Source organism: Fukomys damarensis, unplaced genomic scaffold (genome assembly GCF_012274545.1).
Source record: "Fukomys damarensis isolate Sample0158 unplaced genomic scaffold, DMR_v1.0_HiC HiC_scaffold_23, whole genome shotgun sequence".
In the NCBI taxonomy this organism is placed as follows: Eukaryota; Metazoa; Chordata; class Mammalia; order Rodentia; family Bathyergidae; genus Fukomys; species Fukomys damarensis.
Window position 1 is genome coordinate 22,560,098 of NW_022900935.1, and position 16,140 is coordinate 22,576,237.

Here is a 16,140-nt window from a genome sequence, read left to right on the forward strand (position 1 = left end):
CAGGTGACCATTTCTGGCCATGTTTTAACTTCACTGATCTTTTCTCAAGGTAAACTGTGTAAGAAGTAAACTGAGAAGAAAAATATTTTTAAATGAATATGTAAAAGTTTGAAGAACAGCCTCAAGGCCCAGAAATTTTCACTGAAGCATAAGCTAATATATCTACTAAAAAGTACATAACTCATAAATGTTATGTACTCATAATAAGAAATTCCAAGCATCCCAGAGACCTCCTATTTTTGTTATCACAGCTCAACCCAAAATAGCCACCATTCATACTTTAAGCACTACTTCTGGGTTTTGACTTTATGGAGATGGCATTCTTTGTTTTTGGGTACAGGGGATTGAACTCGGGACCTTACTTTTGAGAGGCAGACAGTGGAACCATTGAGCTAAATCCCTGGCCCGAGAAGGCATCTTGTGTTTGTGAGATTCACTGGTATTGCTGCATGTAGCAACTTGTAACCCTTGCTGTTTTTATAATATTCCATTAATAAACATTTTAATTTGTTTTTCCATTCTACTCTTGATGGACATTTGGGCTATTTCCTACTTGGGCCTATCAGGAGTTCTCATGCTATGAACATTTTTGTACATACCTTTTGGTGTACTTATCTACATATTTCTGATTAGGATAAGAATAAAATTACTGAGCTGAATGCAGTAACACACACCTATAATCCCAGCTACTCTACAGGCTGAGGCAGGAAGATCACAAGTTCAAGGTCAGTCTGGGCAATTTAGTAAAACCCTGTCTCAAAAATAAAAAAGACTGAGGATATGGTTCACTGGGAGAGTATCTTTGGATTCAATTCCCAGTACCTGCCACACACACAAATAGAATCACTAGATCAAAGATTATAGACATATTCTGATGTAGCCTCGCAAAATACAGTCACACATCACTTAACAGTGGAGATTTGGATCAGGCGTGGTGGCTCATGCCTGTAATCCCAGCACTTGGGAGGCTGAGGCAGGAGGATTGCTATGAGTTCGAGACCAGCCTGTACTACTTAGTGAGTTCCAGGTCAGTCTCAACTACATAGTGAGACCCTGTCTCAAAAAACCAAAACCAAAACAAAACAAAACAAAACGGAGACTTGTCCTGAGAAAGAGTCATTGGGTGATTTCCTAATTGTATCAACCTCATATAGTGTGCTTATAAGAACTACAGTTTCACTAAGTGATACAATTTTATAGGGCTGCCATCACATACGTGGTCCACTGTTGATTAAAACATCATTTTGCAGCACGTGACTACAGTTGTGCTGATTTAAGCTTTCCTCAGTGGTCCACGGGATATGGGCTGCTCCACACTGTCAGTTCCCTGGATTGCCAGTCTTTACCTCTTGTGCTACGTAGTGGTGCTCAGTCTCTGGTGCCAAATGCAGTTAGAAACTCAGCGAGTTGGTTGTTACTCGCCTGGATGTACTGTTTTGTGAAGTTCCTCCCCTAGGCTCTTATATATTTTTCTATTATGCTGTATTTTGGTTCTATAGGCATCTTTATTCTGAATATGAGCCTTTTTTGAGCCTTTTGTTGGCTATCAAAGTTATTTTTTTTTCCATGTAGAAATGCTAATATTTTTTTAACCCACTTATCCTTTTGTACCTTTCTGGGTTTTCAGGTGTAGTCTCCCTTCCCCTCCCCCTCCTCTTCCCCTTCCCCTTTCCCTCCTTCTTCTCCCCCGACCTCTCTTTTTCTTTTTTCTTTTTTTGGATTTTTTGAGACAGGGTCTAGCTATGTAGTTGAGACTGACCTGGAACTCACTATGTAGCCCAGGCTGGTCTCGAACTCACAGCGATCCTCCTGCCTCAGCATCCCGAGTGCTGGGATTACAGGCATGCACCACCATGTTAGGCTTTCTTTCTTTTTTTCTATCAGTCCTGGAAGCTGAGCCCAGGAAGATATATGCCAGGTAAGTATTCTACTACTGAACTGCATTCATAGCCCACATGTGTAAAGCCTTTTCTTCACTACAAGATTTGAAAATGTTTGCTCCTTGTTTGTTTAGTATTTTTATGGCTTTTTGTTTGTATTTAAATTTTTGCTTTATCAAGAATTTTGTTTAGAAGCCAGGTGTGGTGGCCTACGCCTGTAATCCCAGCACTGGGGAGGCTGAGGCAGGAGGATCACTGTGAGTTGGAGACAGTTCCAGGTCAGTCTCAACTACATAGTGAGAGCCTGTATCAAAAAAACAAAACAAAACAAAAAAAAAGAATTTTGTTTAGTATAAAGATTAAATTTTTTAAATTATCTCTCTTTTATATTTATAATTTGAGATCAAAGAACTCAGACTGATTCTTTTTCACATAATTTTGTTTTTTGGGTTTTGCAGTGTGGGGAGCGTTATACTGGGGATCGAACTCAGGTTCTTGCGCTTCCAAGGCAGGTGGTGGCACGACTGAGCTAAATCCCTGGCTTGGTTCTTTTTTCAAATTCAATATACATGTTACTTTAGAGCCATAAACATTTTGTAAAAAGCCAGGCACAGTGGTGCACCTCTAACTCCAGCTACTCCAGAAGCTGAGGCAGAAGGATCACAAGTTTGAGGCCTGCCTGGGCAGGCAAGTTAGTTAAATGCTGTCTCAAAATAAAAAGGGCTAGGGAGGTAGCTCAGTGGTAGAGCACTTGCCTAGCATGTGTTGGGGACGTGCATTCAATCCTGGTACTTAAAAAAAAATTCAAAGACAAACAGTTATTTGAAATTTGCTCCACACTCATCATTTGCCTCTCCCCCAGTGCTGAGTACAGAATTTAAGGCTTTGTGCCTTCCAGGCCAGCGCTCCACCACTGAGCTATGCCACTAGGCCTCATTTTCTTCTTACACAAATATTTTCTTCCTGTTTTCTTTTAGATTCTGACCTTGAAAAAGCTCAACTAGAAATTGGGAAACTGAAAGAAAATCTGATAAAACTGAAAGAAAAGGGTAAGTCATTCCAGCAGATATAATACATTAAATAATAATATATTATTTATGAACTATTTCTAAATAACATAATTAAAATAATAAGTACTACTATTAGTGTTGCTACTGCTACTATAGCTGTTACTCCTTCCACCACTTATTCCCTACTAAATGTCTGCACTGTCCATATATATCTCTAATACAACAATTCCAAATGGTGATTATTATTCTTCCCATTTTGGAGGGCCAGGGATTTGGCTCAGTGGTTCAGCAGCCTGACTCACAAGTGCAAGGTCCAAAGTTTGATCCCTGGTTCCAAAAAAAAAAAGACTCAGGGCAAGGTTAAGTGAATTTAGCCTATAGCTACACTCCATATCACAGCTGGTGTTTGAAAGCTTTTGTCTGACCAAATCATACATATTTTACTAGGACCACAGAGCAATTTCCCTTATAATGCATATAATGACACTTCAAATATTTGTTCACTGGGAAGCCAGTAGTTTGGAATCAGTTGTGCATTAGTTAATCTGACCTTAGTCTGGCTTTCTAAAAGTGCAGCCAGCTATCAAAATTATTATAAAACTTGAGTGTTTCAATGATAAAAACTATAAATTATATTTACCACTTTTATGTAATTCCAAAAGTAGTTATAACCTCCTTTTCAAAAATATGTGAATGTGATTATAAAATGAACACTGCTTTTGAATATGATTATAAAATGAACCAAGCAATCAGAAAACAATAAAGATACAGAAGACCTAAAAATACTACCAACCAATGGGACCTAGTGGATATTTATAAGAAACTGTACCAGAATACATGTTCTTTTCATGTACCTGTGAAACATTTGCTAAGAGAGAACCTCTTGAGCCAACAAAGGAAATTTATGTGGAAAATCTGAAATCATACAAATTACGTCTTTGACCATAATGGAATTAAACTAAAAACCAGTTATAGAAATTTATTTCAAAAATCTTCAAATATTTAAAAATTAAACAAGGTATTTATTAATAGTCCATGCCCTTGCAGAAAAAAATTGTGGAAGATATCAGAATAGATTTTGAAATTAGTGAAACAAAAATATGGCATTTTTAACATTTTGTGAAGGTTGCAGCAAATTCACTGTGTGTTGGGACTCCTATTATATTTAATGTTTATATTAGAAATTAAGAAATGAGCCGGGAGTGGTGGCGCATGCCTGTGATCCCACCACTCAGGAGGCTGAAGCAGGAGGATCACTGGGAGTTCGAGACCAGCCTGGGCTACATAGTGAGTTCCAGGTCAGACTCAACTACATAGTGAGAGAAACCTTTTCAAAAAAAAAAAAAAAAAAAAAAAAAAAACCCAGAAATTAAGAAATGACATAAAATAATGTAAACTTAACATCATAAATACCCAGAATAAGAAGAGCAAACTACATCTAAAGCAAGCAAAAGAAAGGAGATATTATTAACATAGGACTTAAATCAAATACAACTACAAATGGGACTACAATAGAGGAAATCAATGGAACCAAGAGCTAGTTTTTCAAAAAGATCAATACCACTGATAAATTCCTAACTAGATTGATCATGTCAAAAATACAAATCAATTTGTGTTAATGTTAATGAAAGAAAAAATATTTTTATAGGCTAAAGAGATAGTAAGAAAATATTAAAATAACTTTGTGCCAATAAGTTTGATGGCCCGAATGACATGGAAACATTCTTTGCAAAACAAACTACCAAATTTCATTCAAGAAGAAATAGCCCTAAGTCCATTAAATAAATTGAATTCTTTTTTTTTTTTTTTGGTACTGGGGATTGAACTCAGACCTTGTGCTTGCAAGGCAAGCGGTCACACCACTGAGCTAAACCTCTGACCCTTGAATTCATATTTTAAAATATTCCCACAAAAAATATTCTAGGCTCAGATGCCTTCATTAATGAATTCTAATATACATGGAATAAATAATACTGACTTTATATAAACCCTCACAGGCCAGGGATTTGGCTCAGTGGTGCCACCAGCTGCCTTGCAAGCACAAGGTCCTGAGTTTAATTCCCAGTACCACAAAAAAAAAAAAAAAGGAAGCATAATTTAAAAAGTTAAAAGAAAAAGTTGAACCAGTTATAAACCCTCACAGAAAACTGAAGAAAAGTAATTTCTAACTTTTTAAGTAACCAGCATTACTCTTGATGCCAAACACTGTTAGACATTTCAGTATCTCTAATGAACATAGATGGACTTGTAAAATTACAGATAGTAAGAAGTAATACATTGGATAATCAGACAGAATGTGCTTACAAGAATGGACTGGTTAAGAATGACATAAAGATATGTGCACTAATACAAACAGATGTCTGTGATAGATTATCAAGTGAAAAAAGCAAGTTGTAGAGTAGTATGTGTGGTATAACGTCAATTAGGTTTTCGTATTTGAGGGTAGGGATGTGAATGTATCCACAGGCTGGCTACTCTGAGCTGAAATACACTAGTGTGGCTTTAGAATTGTGATGATGCTGGGCTGATTTCATGTAAGTTGTAAGTAGCTGCTACCCTGAGTCTATAATCATTTGTGATCAATAAAACAATAGTTGTTCCAATTATTCCATTATTCCAATGTACTTTTAAAATTTGTGAAGATTAAACCTACTGGTAGTATTCACTGTGGGAAAATGAGCAGTATCATACTCCATTGTAAGAGTGTAACTTTGTGCAATTTTTTGAAGAGTAATTTGGCAATATTGACATATTTAAAAATGTATTTTTATTTACCTATTAAACATTTTTTAAATGCACAATTCCTCTGACCCTGCTAGCCCATTTCTGATCCTTTTTGTTTGTTTTTTGGATCCGAGAACTTTTTTAATTTCTATTTTTATAAGTATTTTGCAGTAATGATGATTGCATTCATCACGGGGAGTGTTAGATGTAGATAATACATCTTAATTCTTTTTATGCTCCCTTCCCCTCCCTCTGTTCTCTTTCCCTCCATCTCTTAATCCTCTTCTTTTTATAAAAGATCTGTCTCCCTGCTTTCTATTATTTATTTGTCCTGAAAATTGTGGAATTTGGTTTTTATAATAGTTTCATAAGTACTTAAAGATTGATGAACAAAGATAATGATTTCAGCATTGTTTGCAAGACTTTTGCAACAACCTAAATCAAAATAGTGGTAGGTAAAGAAAAAAATGACACATTTTATGGCACATTTGGGCAGAAGAATCCAGAATTAAATAGGAAATGGAATAGAAATTGTGCTATAAGATTGAATATTACTCAGCAGTAAACAGGAACAAACTAATGATACAAGAATACAGAAGAATCTCAAGGTTATATTGAATGAAAGAAATTAGGCACAAAAAAGGAAGAAATTAGGCACAAATAATACGTAGATTGTAAGATTCCATTTATATGACAATCAAGAAGCCAAACTAATCTTTGGAAATAGAATTCAGAAAGTAGTTGTAGGGATAAATGCGAGTAGAAAACTCAGTGGAAAACACATGAGGGAAATAGCTGCAGTAATGAAAATGTTCCGCTCGCTTTTTCGGTGACATTCATGGATATGTGAAATTGTCAAAGTTAACTGGACAGAACATTAAGATATGTTCATTGTATTTTATGTAAAATACACTGCAATTGGAAAAATAGAATGGGGAAAAAAAGCTTTGTAATGATTGATTTGTTACAATGAAACTTAACCACTCATGGTTAAGTTGCAGATAGTAATGGATAGCATTCAGTTTCTTAAATGTTGCACAGTCAAAGGTAAAATCCTACCATTTATGTGTTGGTGTATATGTGTGTTGTGTATCTATGTACACTGTATATTTTTTAAAGTATAATTGTGAATGATTATTAGTGTATATTCAACGTTTCTCAAATTAAAAATAATTCTAAGGGACAAAATATCAAGCAAGGGAGAAATAAAAGAAAAATAAAGAAAGAAAAATTAATACAGGATAAAAATGAAATAAGCAATAAAGCAGGAAAGCAAAGATGACTTTAAAGCAGCAAAAGGAAAACATAAGTAAAACAATGGCTAAGAAACAAAGTTATAGGCAGCAAGTTTAAATTATTGAAAGCTTGATGAGTGTTAATCTTAACAGGTCTTGACTGAGGTGCTAAGCTGAGAATGGACCATTATTTTATGTGCAATGGTAGAAGCAGAGAGATGGATTTAAAGGATTGACTTCATTTAACTTGGAAAATCTGACCATTCCTTGCCCTTAGCCCACCACTTCAGTCATCTATGGAGCCTACTGTTGATGAGTGGAAGTGTCTAGGAGTATCTCAGATGTGTAAAAGATAGGACTAAAAGGAAGCTAGGAAGATCATTTTCTCAATCATTTAACTTTTAGAAGGTAAGTTCATCTGTTTTAAAATTCCAGTTCCTAGAAGTCTGTGTTGCTAGAAAGGCTACACTCAAAAAGTCCAATTCATTAGTCTAGTGTGAGAAATAAAAAACTTTCTGTTCTGTTTCAGTAGGTCGGGAGAATATTCCAGGGCTTGACTTGAGAGTAAGTGGATTTCCTGTGCAGAGCCACATGTGCACAGAGGTGGTAGGACTGAGAAGAGAGCTGAACATTGCACTCCATAGGTTAAGCATTAATTTTAAATGCTTCCCAAACTAATACTCTGATACAGATGAACAAACTGTGTTCTTGTCTCTGTTTTAGATACAACCGACCTACAGAAAGCAAAAGAACATAATCAGAGACTGGATGAGGAAATCTTAGCTTTAAGAAATCGGGTTCGATCACTTGACTCAGAAAAAAAATTTCTTGGAGAAATGGTAAGTGTATTGGTTAGGGTTCTCCAGACTACACAATCAATGGAAAAAATATATATCTGCATATAATTATGCATGAAGACTTATTAAATATACTTACAGGATGAAAGGTGAGATAGTCCACAGGGGCTGTATGCATTCCAGGAATCTAGCTGCTCAGTCCAAGAAGCTGGAAGCCGCAGAACTAGAGGGCTTAAGGATGCAGGACCAGTGTCATACTGAAGCCCTAGAAGCTCCTTGGAGAGCTGCCCTTATGAGTCTGTGTTGAAAGATTTTGGAAACTGGAGTCTGATGTCTACAGGCAAGACATGCATCCACTGAAACAGAACAGACCTTGTTATAATTACAGGCCATCTTCTTCCTCTTCCCCTTCATTCCATCCAGGATGCAAGCCGATTGGATGCTGTCACCTGCAGGGGGCTGATCAGATCCTTGGATACCTATGTGTGGGGGGACAATGGGGAATAAAAAGAGACAGAGACAATATTCAAGGTGCACGGGGACTGGGAAATGTCTGCCCCTAGTGGATAGACTCAACATTCTCCACAGATGACACACTTTAGCCATCAAGAAGAGTAGGGGGAAAGGGTCATACAAAATTCGTGGAACAATAATGGTTGAAAAGATATTTTGAACAATAGGGAACAAGTTAAACTTTTACAAGGGGAGTATGTGAAAGGGAACAGGTTCTTCCCTATACCCAGATGCCTACCCAAGTTAATAAGGAACTAGCATTCCTTACATTGTCCTCAGTAGATATTATCTTACCATGGGAGTACTGTGATTACAAGCATTCCCCACACACCCAGAAAGCATACAGCCTTCAATATGCTTTTCTGTTCCCCCAGGGCAGGTTACATCAGCCTCAAGACTGGGGCATAAGTCATACAATTTAGCCCCACTAATTACATATCCTGGTCCCCAATAGTCACCTTCATCAGGGTGGTTCTTCCTGATCAGTTTGCTGACCCATGTGCCGGTAATCTGGACGCTCCCACAGATGTGCCCAGCAATGTGCCTTACTAATTTTCTAGTCTGTTAATCCAGTCGATCTGACAATTACCATTAACTGCCACAGTAAATTTAGCTCTTGGAATGTATTTATTGTGTATGCAATAGCAGTCAGCAGCTTGAGTAACACAGATATACATCACCTAAATTCATCCTTAGGGAGAACAGGTACTGGGAGCTATAATATCTCAAGTAGGTGCCATACTATAATTTGACCTAAGTGCAAACTATCAGTTTTTATATTTTATAGATTTTATAGATATATCAGTGTATAGATTTTATAGCTGTATGTATTAAGGAGTAACATGATTGCTATTGTATGAACCTAGAATCTTTTCTTTTTAGTAAGCTTACAGTTTAACCCATTTAGCAAATATAAAATATGACTCTTATTTGGAAATGTTTGAGATTATTAACACTAAACCCTTACTTGTATTCTTTTTAAACCATTTTTTCTTAGCAATTTATTTGTTTTAATATATACTTTTTCCACATTCTATTGTCTCTTCAATTTTAGTTTATACTCATTTCACAATTCTACTTTTAATGTGAAACACAGTATTAGCCTTGCATAATATGAGACACTGAAGAAATTTTGTTTTGCAAATGAGTAAATACCCATCGGGCTAATCGTTGTTAAAATAATAGAAAGAAACACATGTTGATGAGGATGTAGAGCAATTGGAGCTCTTGTGCATTGCTGATAGAAATGGAAACTAGTGTGGTCACTGTAGAAAACAGTATGGAAGTTCCTCAAACAATTAAGCCAAAAATTACCTCTTCTAATTTCACTTTCTGGGTATATATACCCAAGAAACTGAAGCAGGGACCCGAACATGTATTTGTACACCCATGCTCATAGACTCATTATTCACAGCAGCCAAAAGGCTGCTGAGATGTGGTGACATATTCCTGTAAATCCAGCACTTCGGAGGCTGAGTCAGGAGCAGATCCCGGACAACTTAACAACATAGCAAGACCTTGTTTCAAACACCAAACAATAAGAGGGGGTAGAGGGCCGGGGATTTAGCTCAGTGGTTCAGTGGCCTGCTTTGCAAGTGCAAGGACCCAAGTTCAATCCCTGGTACCAAAAAAATAAAAAATAAAAATAAATAAAAGGGGGTAGAGATGTAGCTCATTATGAACTCTCATTCCCAGTATTGAGAGAAAAAAAAAGTAGAGGCAACTGAAGGGTCCATTGATAAATAAGAAAGAAAAATATGGTACATATATATATATAGTGGGATATTTTTCAGTCTTAAAACAAGGAAATTCTGACTCATAGTTCAACATGAATAAATCTTGAACAGAGTATGGTAAATATATTAAGCTAATCACAAAAGAACAATAGTGTATGACTCTGCTTATATGAGGTACTTTCAGTAGCCAGAATCATAGAGTACAGTGGTAACTGCTGGGGGCTGCAGGGAGGAGTAATGTTGAGCATTGTTTTATGGGTATAGTTTCAATGCAAGGTGAAGAGAGTTCTAGAGATGGATGGCTATACAGCCATGTGAATGTGCTTCCTGCCACTGAACTGTATACACCTAAAAATGTTTAACACGCTATATTGTGTGTTATGTGCATTTTGTAACAAAGAAAAATACAATTTTGAACAAATGAAGATTTTTCAAGTTATCCTAGTCTTTGTAATTATACCTAATATCTACAAATACATTTAAATGTTTAATACAAGTATGTGTACACATGAAAAAAGCAAAGAAAGGGTGCATCCAAAGCAGTGCTACTTTTGGAAAGAGAAGTATTGTGAAAATATTACTTTTTATCCTATATATCTATGTGCTATTGAAGTTTTACAAGAAGAAGGTATTTATGTATTACTTATATGTTTAGGTGTTTTGTTTTGTTTTGTTTTTGAGACAGGGTCTCATTATGTAGTTAAGACTGACCTGGAACTCATTGTGTAGCCCAGGCTGGTCTTGAACTCACAGTGATCCTCCTGCCTCAGCCTCCCGAGTGCTGGGATTACAGGCATGCGCCACCACGCCTGGCTACTTATATATTTTTAAAAGCAAAGCAAATATGTAGTTAAAAATTGAGAAGCCTACTCAAGGCTACTTTTGTATTTAAGGTTGAAAAACTTAAAGCTGGGATGTGTGAATCTCCAAACAATAAGCAACTTGGAAACCACTCCCCTGAAAAACCAGCAAGTGCTGAACACAGAGTACAGGTATCTTAAAGTTCTGCATTTTCTGCTTTCTCACTTTTAAATAAGTTACATTTCTACAGAGTGTACTAGAGCAATTGATGCCAATCATTTGCTACTTGCTTCTTACTGAATTTTTCTATTGTTTAGCCAAGTAGAGTGAAAGAAGAAATTGGGATACAGGTGTCATTTCTTCCCCACAGAGAACAATTAATTTTAAGAATATGGTAGATTGTTTCTTTAAAAAGAAAAATGTGTCATATAATAATATAACAAATAGCATTTTAAATCATCAAAGAGAGCTATTTATAGAATCAACCAGTGGTAGTATGTGGGTTGCCGGAACTGTACTGAATATAATTAAATGTTGTAGACAATTAATAAGCAGAGGCTGCCGTGTGTTCAGCATCTAGTTCTTCATGACCAGCCATTAAAGTGCTGAGCAAAGCAACCACACTCAAGATAGACTGAAGGGCCATTGTGTCTCTAGCAGAGACGTGGTAGTAAGCCGTCATGGTTTTAACTGCCTTTTTTGAGGGTATCTAATAACAATGGATATATTTCATTCGCTCTTTGACTCTGCATATGTCCTTTTGTAAGGCATTTGCTCACATCTTTTATTCATTCTTAGTGGTTTCAAATGCATTCTTTACATTGAGTTGTAGGCGTTATGTATTTTGAATATATTGAAATATATGTAGTATAGTTATTTTCTACCAGCTTACACCACGTGTTTTTATTTTCTTAATAGAGTGTTTATGAAAAGTAAAGGTTTTAAAATTTTGATTCATCAGTGTTTTCTTCTTATAATTTTGTGATAGAATATAAAATGCCTAGCTGTTTTTTTGTTTTGTTTTGTACTGGGGATCAAACTCAGGACTTTGCACTTGCAAGGCAGGTGGTGGTACCACTGAGCTAAATCCCTGGCCCTATATAATCTTTGTCTACCCTATGCTCAAAAAATATATTTCTTATGCTTTCTTCTAAAGGTTTTATAGTTGTAGTTATACATTTAGATTTATGATCTATTGCAGATAAGGTTTGTATATGCTGAGATAAAAGTTAAATCTCACTCACTTCCAAATGTATATTCAGTTATTGCAGAACAATTGTTGAAAAGAGAGTTACTCCGTTCTTTAATTACACTGGCACCTTTGCATTGGGTTTACTTCTGGACTATTCTATTCCACTAATATACATGTTTGTTCTTAGGACAATTATGTACTGTAGCTTTATTATAAGTCTTGAAATCAGAAAGTATAACAGCTCCAATTTTTGTGAAGTTTTCTTTTTCAAAGTTGTTTTGGATTCCGTGTGTGTGTGTGTGTGTGTGTGTGTGTGTGTGTGTGTGTTAAAATCAGCTTGTCAACTTTTACATAAACACCTGCTAGCATTTTTTTCCATAGAGTTCATTGGTACTTTTTAGGTAAACAGTACAGTTACATTCATCATTGGAATCTTGTACCTTTACATGATGTATCTTGGTTCTTATTTTTTTCCCCATTCCCCAGCCCTCCCTTCACCCCTTCCACCCTTTTTAGGATTTTGTTTGTATGGTAATCTTCAGGCCAACTTAAGTGAGAACTTACATTTGAACAACATTGAGTCCTCAAGTCTATAAAAGTGTTAGATCTTTTGATTCACTTGAGTCTTCTTTAGTATAGCTCATCAATGTTTTATTCTTTGCAATACACAGATCTTATACATATTTAATTAAATTTGTTCCTTTAAAAAAATAAAATATCTCAGGCTGGAGCTATAGCTCAGTGGTAGAGCACTTGCTTAGTGGTGCAAAACCCTGTGTGTAACCCCCAACATTGCAAAAAAAAAAGTTGAAAGTAATTAATGCACCATAAAATTTACGTAAACTTTTAGAGTATACAATTCAGGGGTTTCTAGTATATTTACAAAATTGCGCAACTATTATCACTACCTAATTCCAAAATATTTTCATTACTCCTAGAAGAATATTCATTGATTAGTCATTCCTATTTCCTCTCCCTCCAGCCCCTGGCAACCACTAAGCTATTTTCAGCCTCTATGAATTTGCTTATCTGGTACATTTTATATAAATGGGAAAAAAAAATTTTTTTTTTTTTTGGTACCAGGGATCAAACTCGAGTCCTTGCGTTTGCAAGGCAGGCGGCGGAACCACCGAGCTAAATCCCCAGCCCTAAATGGGAATTATTTTAAAACGCAGTCTTTTGAGGGCTGAGCGTTTAGCTCAGTGGCCTAATATGTACAAAGTCCTAGGTTTGATCCTCAGCACTGGAAAAAAAAAAATGCAGCCTTCTGTGTGTAGCGTCTTTCACTTGGCACATTTTCAAGGTTCATCAGCATTGTAGCGTGAGTCAGCACTTTCGCCCATAGCTGAATGATATTTCACGGTATAAATATGTCGATGTGGACCACATTTTGTTTATCTACTTATCAACAGAATGCTTGATAGCTTCCATTTGTGGTTATTATGAATAATGCTGCTGTGAATGTTCATTTTCAAGTTTTTTAATGTTTTCATTTCTCTGGGAATATATTTCAGAAAGAAATGACTGCATTATATGTCAAGCCAACGTTTCACATTTGAGAAACTGCTACCGTGTTTTCCAATGCAGATATACTGTGCTATATTCCCATCAGCAGTGTTGGAGGGTTCCACTTTCGCCACATCTTCCAATACTCATTATTCGCAGTTACATTTGTGTGGTACTGGGGATCAGACCCCCAGGAGCAGCACTCTACCACTGAATCTACATCCCTACTCCTCCTGAATATATACAGACAAGAACTGTAAGAGAATCATTAAGGGTAGCCCTTGTGAAGGATGAGGGAGGAAGCAGGAGCAGCCTTCAGACTCCAGCGCAGTCTGAGATTGGAAGGAAGAGCCTTAGACTGTGGAATACTTCTGAGAAGGTCTCAGCTCAGCCCAGCAGGGAGCTTTGGCACAATGATAACTGGTAGAGGAATTCCACATTGGGCAGAAATGGCCAGGTCGTGATGTTCTCACCTTGCTCAGGATCCACTGGAGGCTGCTGGGAAGAGTGTGGCAGCACTTCCTTGAAGGGAGATACTGGAGGTGCACTTCCACGTGGCCCTCTGATACTTGGAGACAATCTGGCTAATCGGCCTCCCTCTGTGATCTGTGTTGACTATGACATTCTATATCAATAAGCATCTAGGGTGGGGTGTGTTTGTTTGTTTTGGCTGTTTGTTTGTTTGTTTGTTTTGAGACAGGGTCTCACTTTGTAGTTGACACTGACCTGGAACTCACTATGTAACCCAGGCTGGTCTCAAACTCACAGGCATCCTCCTGCCTCAGCCTCCCAAGTGCTGGGATTACAGGTGTGCACCACCACACCTGGCTGTTTTGGCTTTTTAAAGACAGAGTCTTGCTGTGTTCCAGACTGGCCTTGAACTTGCTGTGTAGCTCTGGCTGGCCTTGAACTCACAATCCTCCTGCCTCAGCCTCCTGAATACTGGGATTATAGGTTTATGCCATTATGCCCAGTTTTGCATCTCTATCTTGTTTTAAAAGATGTTCAGAAAAGACCACATGGTTTTCTCTAATGTTTAACATTAAACATTGGAATTTTTTCTATGTTTACTCTCAATCCTCTAGGCTGGGGTGTAACCAGTTTTCTTTTCCTTGAGATATGTATGGATTTCTAAAATTATAAAAGCTTTAGATTGACTAATGATCCAATCATTGAACATTATCCCACATTAGCCAGCCTGAACGGGCTGATGAGGACCATTACAAGTAAATGTTTCTTCTCTTTAAAGATATTAACAAGGAGAAATTTTTTAAACTAAAAAAGTTTATCATTCAATACTAATCATTTAGAGTTAAACAAAGTCGTTTCCTAAAGAAGGAGGAGAAAACTATAGATTTTTTTTTTGCCTTCAAAATTCTCTGAGTTTTACAAAGAAAAAGCTTCACGATTCTTTGTGTTTAGCACCTGGGTGATTATGTGATCAATCACTGTTAATGAAAGGGCCAGTCTCAGCAGAAGGAAGAATTAAGTGGACTCTCTATGTAAGGAGTAGCAACTCTTCCCAGGAACTCACTTCCGGATCTAGGCCATGCTTTCCTGGCATGAATTTTCAGCTTTCAGATAGGCATGCCAGTTCATTCCTGATTGCTGAATATTTTATTTTCTATTTTCTACAAAAGAAAATAAAAGGATGATGTGATTGTGAATTTTGTGTATCAGCTTGTTTGGGTCACAAGGTATTCAAATAGCTATCTGGTTGAACATTACTTCTAGATATGTCTGAAGATATTTACAAAGGAGATTAGCATTTGAATCTGTAGACTGAGTAAAACTCATTGCTTTACCCAATGTGAGTAGGTATTGTCTATAAGGTATGATTGGAAGCTGTGGTCAATGTTTAAATTTTTAAAAAATACACTGCAGTAAAAGACACATGACAACTAATCCCCTCAAAAGACCCTTCCTTCAAACATACTTGTTCCTTGTTCTTGGCATTTTCTGAAACAGTTCTGGAAGTCTTTTTGAGTGTCTTTAGTTGTGCTGTCATGGTCTTGATGTCCGGAATTAATTCAAAGCATTTGCCTTACATGATTATTTTGACTTTGGGGGAAATCCAGCAGTCAGACAGTGCCACATCCAGTGAACAAGGTGGATGAAGTCACGTCAGAATGGTTTTTTATGTGCCTGCCTTTTCACTGGATGGCACCTAGCAGCCACATTCACCATATTTTTTATCATATTTTGTAAACACATAAGAAAGAACTTCAGAAAATGACAAGAATGGTGTAATAAATATGTTCAAAGTAAAAGAGAGTATTTTGAGTGGGATTCATAGCAGTATATCTTTTATATAATAATTTTTAAAATATAAATATTCACTGTACATTTTGATCACCCCTTATTAGATGAGAGCCTGTATAGGACAAAAAGACAGAAGGAAGGATAATTTACTCTTTGCCTGACTGCTTGAACTAGGACCTCAGTCTTCTACCCTTGGACTGGGATTTCCACCAGTAGGGCTCCTGGATCTCAGGCTTTCAGACTAAGACTAGTACTATACCATTGGCTCTCCAGTCTCTGGCGTTTGCCCTTGGGCTAGAATTGACACCATCAGTTCTCCTGGTTCTCAGGCCTTTGGGTTTGACCTGGGACCAATGTATTCTGCCAGCTTTCCTGAGTCTGCAGCTTGTAGATGGCAGATCATGGCCTCCCCACCCGCCTCCATAATTGCACAAGCCAATTCATATATAAACCACTCTCTTTCCTGTGTGTGTGTGTGTGTGTG

General features: G+C 36.9%; 1 protein-coding gene across 3 annotated transcripts in view; it reads left to right on the forward strand.

Moving 5' to 3' along the window:
• The window catches only part of Ccdc30 (coiled-coil domain containing 30), a 90,727-nt gene that overhangs the window by 14,317 nt on the left and 60,270 nt on the right, over positions 1-16,140 (forward strand). For 2 of the 3 annotated variants that reach the window (XM_033767900.1, XM_033767901.1), the window contains exons 6-8: positions 2,858-2,929; positions 7,573-7,688; positions 10,789-10,887. In XM_033767900.1, coding sequence (XP_033623791.1) covers positions 2,858-2,929; positions 7,573-7,688; positions 10,789-10,887 — 287 coding nt within the window. Of the gene's footprint in view, positions 1-2,857; positions 2,930-7,168; positions 7,258-7,572; positions 7,689-10,788; positions 10,888-16,140 lie in introns of those variants that run through there. The other variant, XM_033767902.1, reaches the window with a different exon arrangement.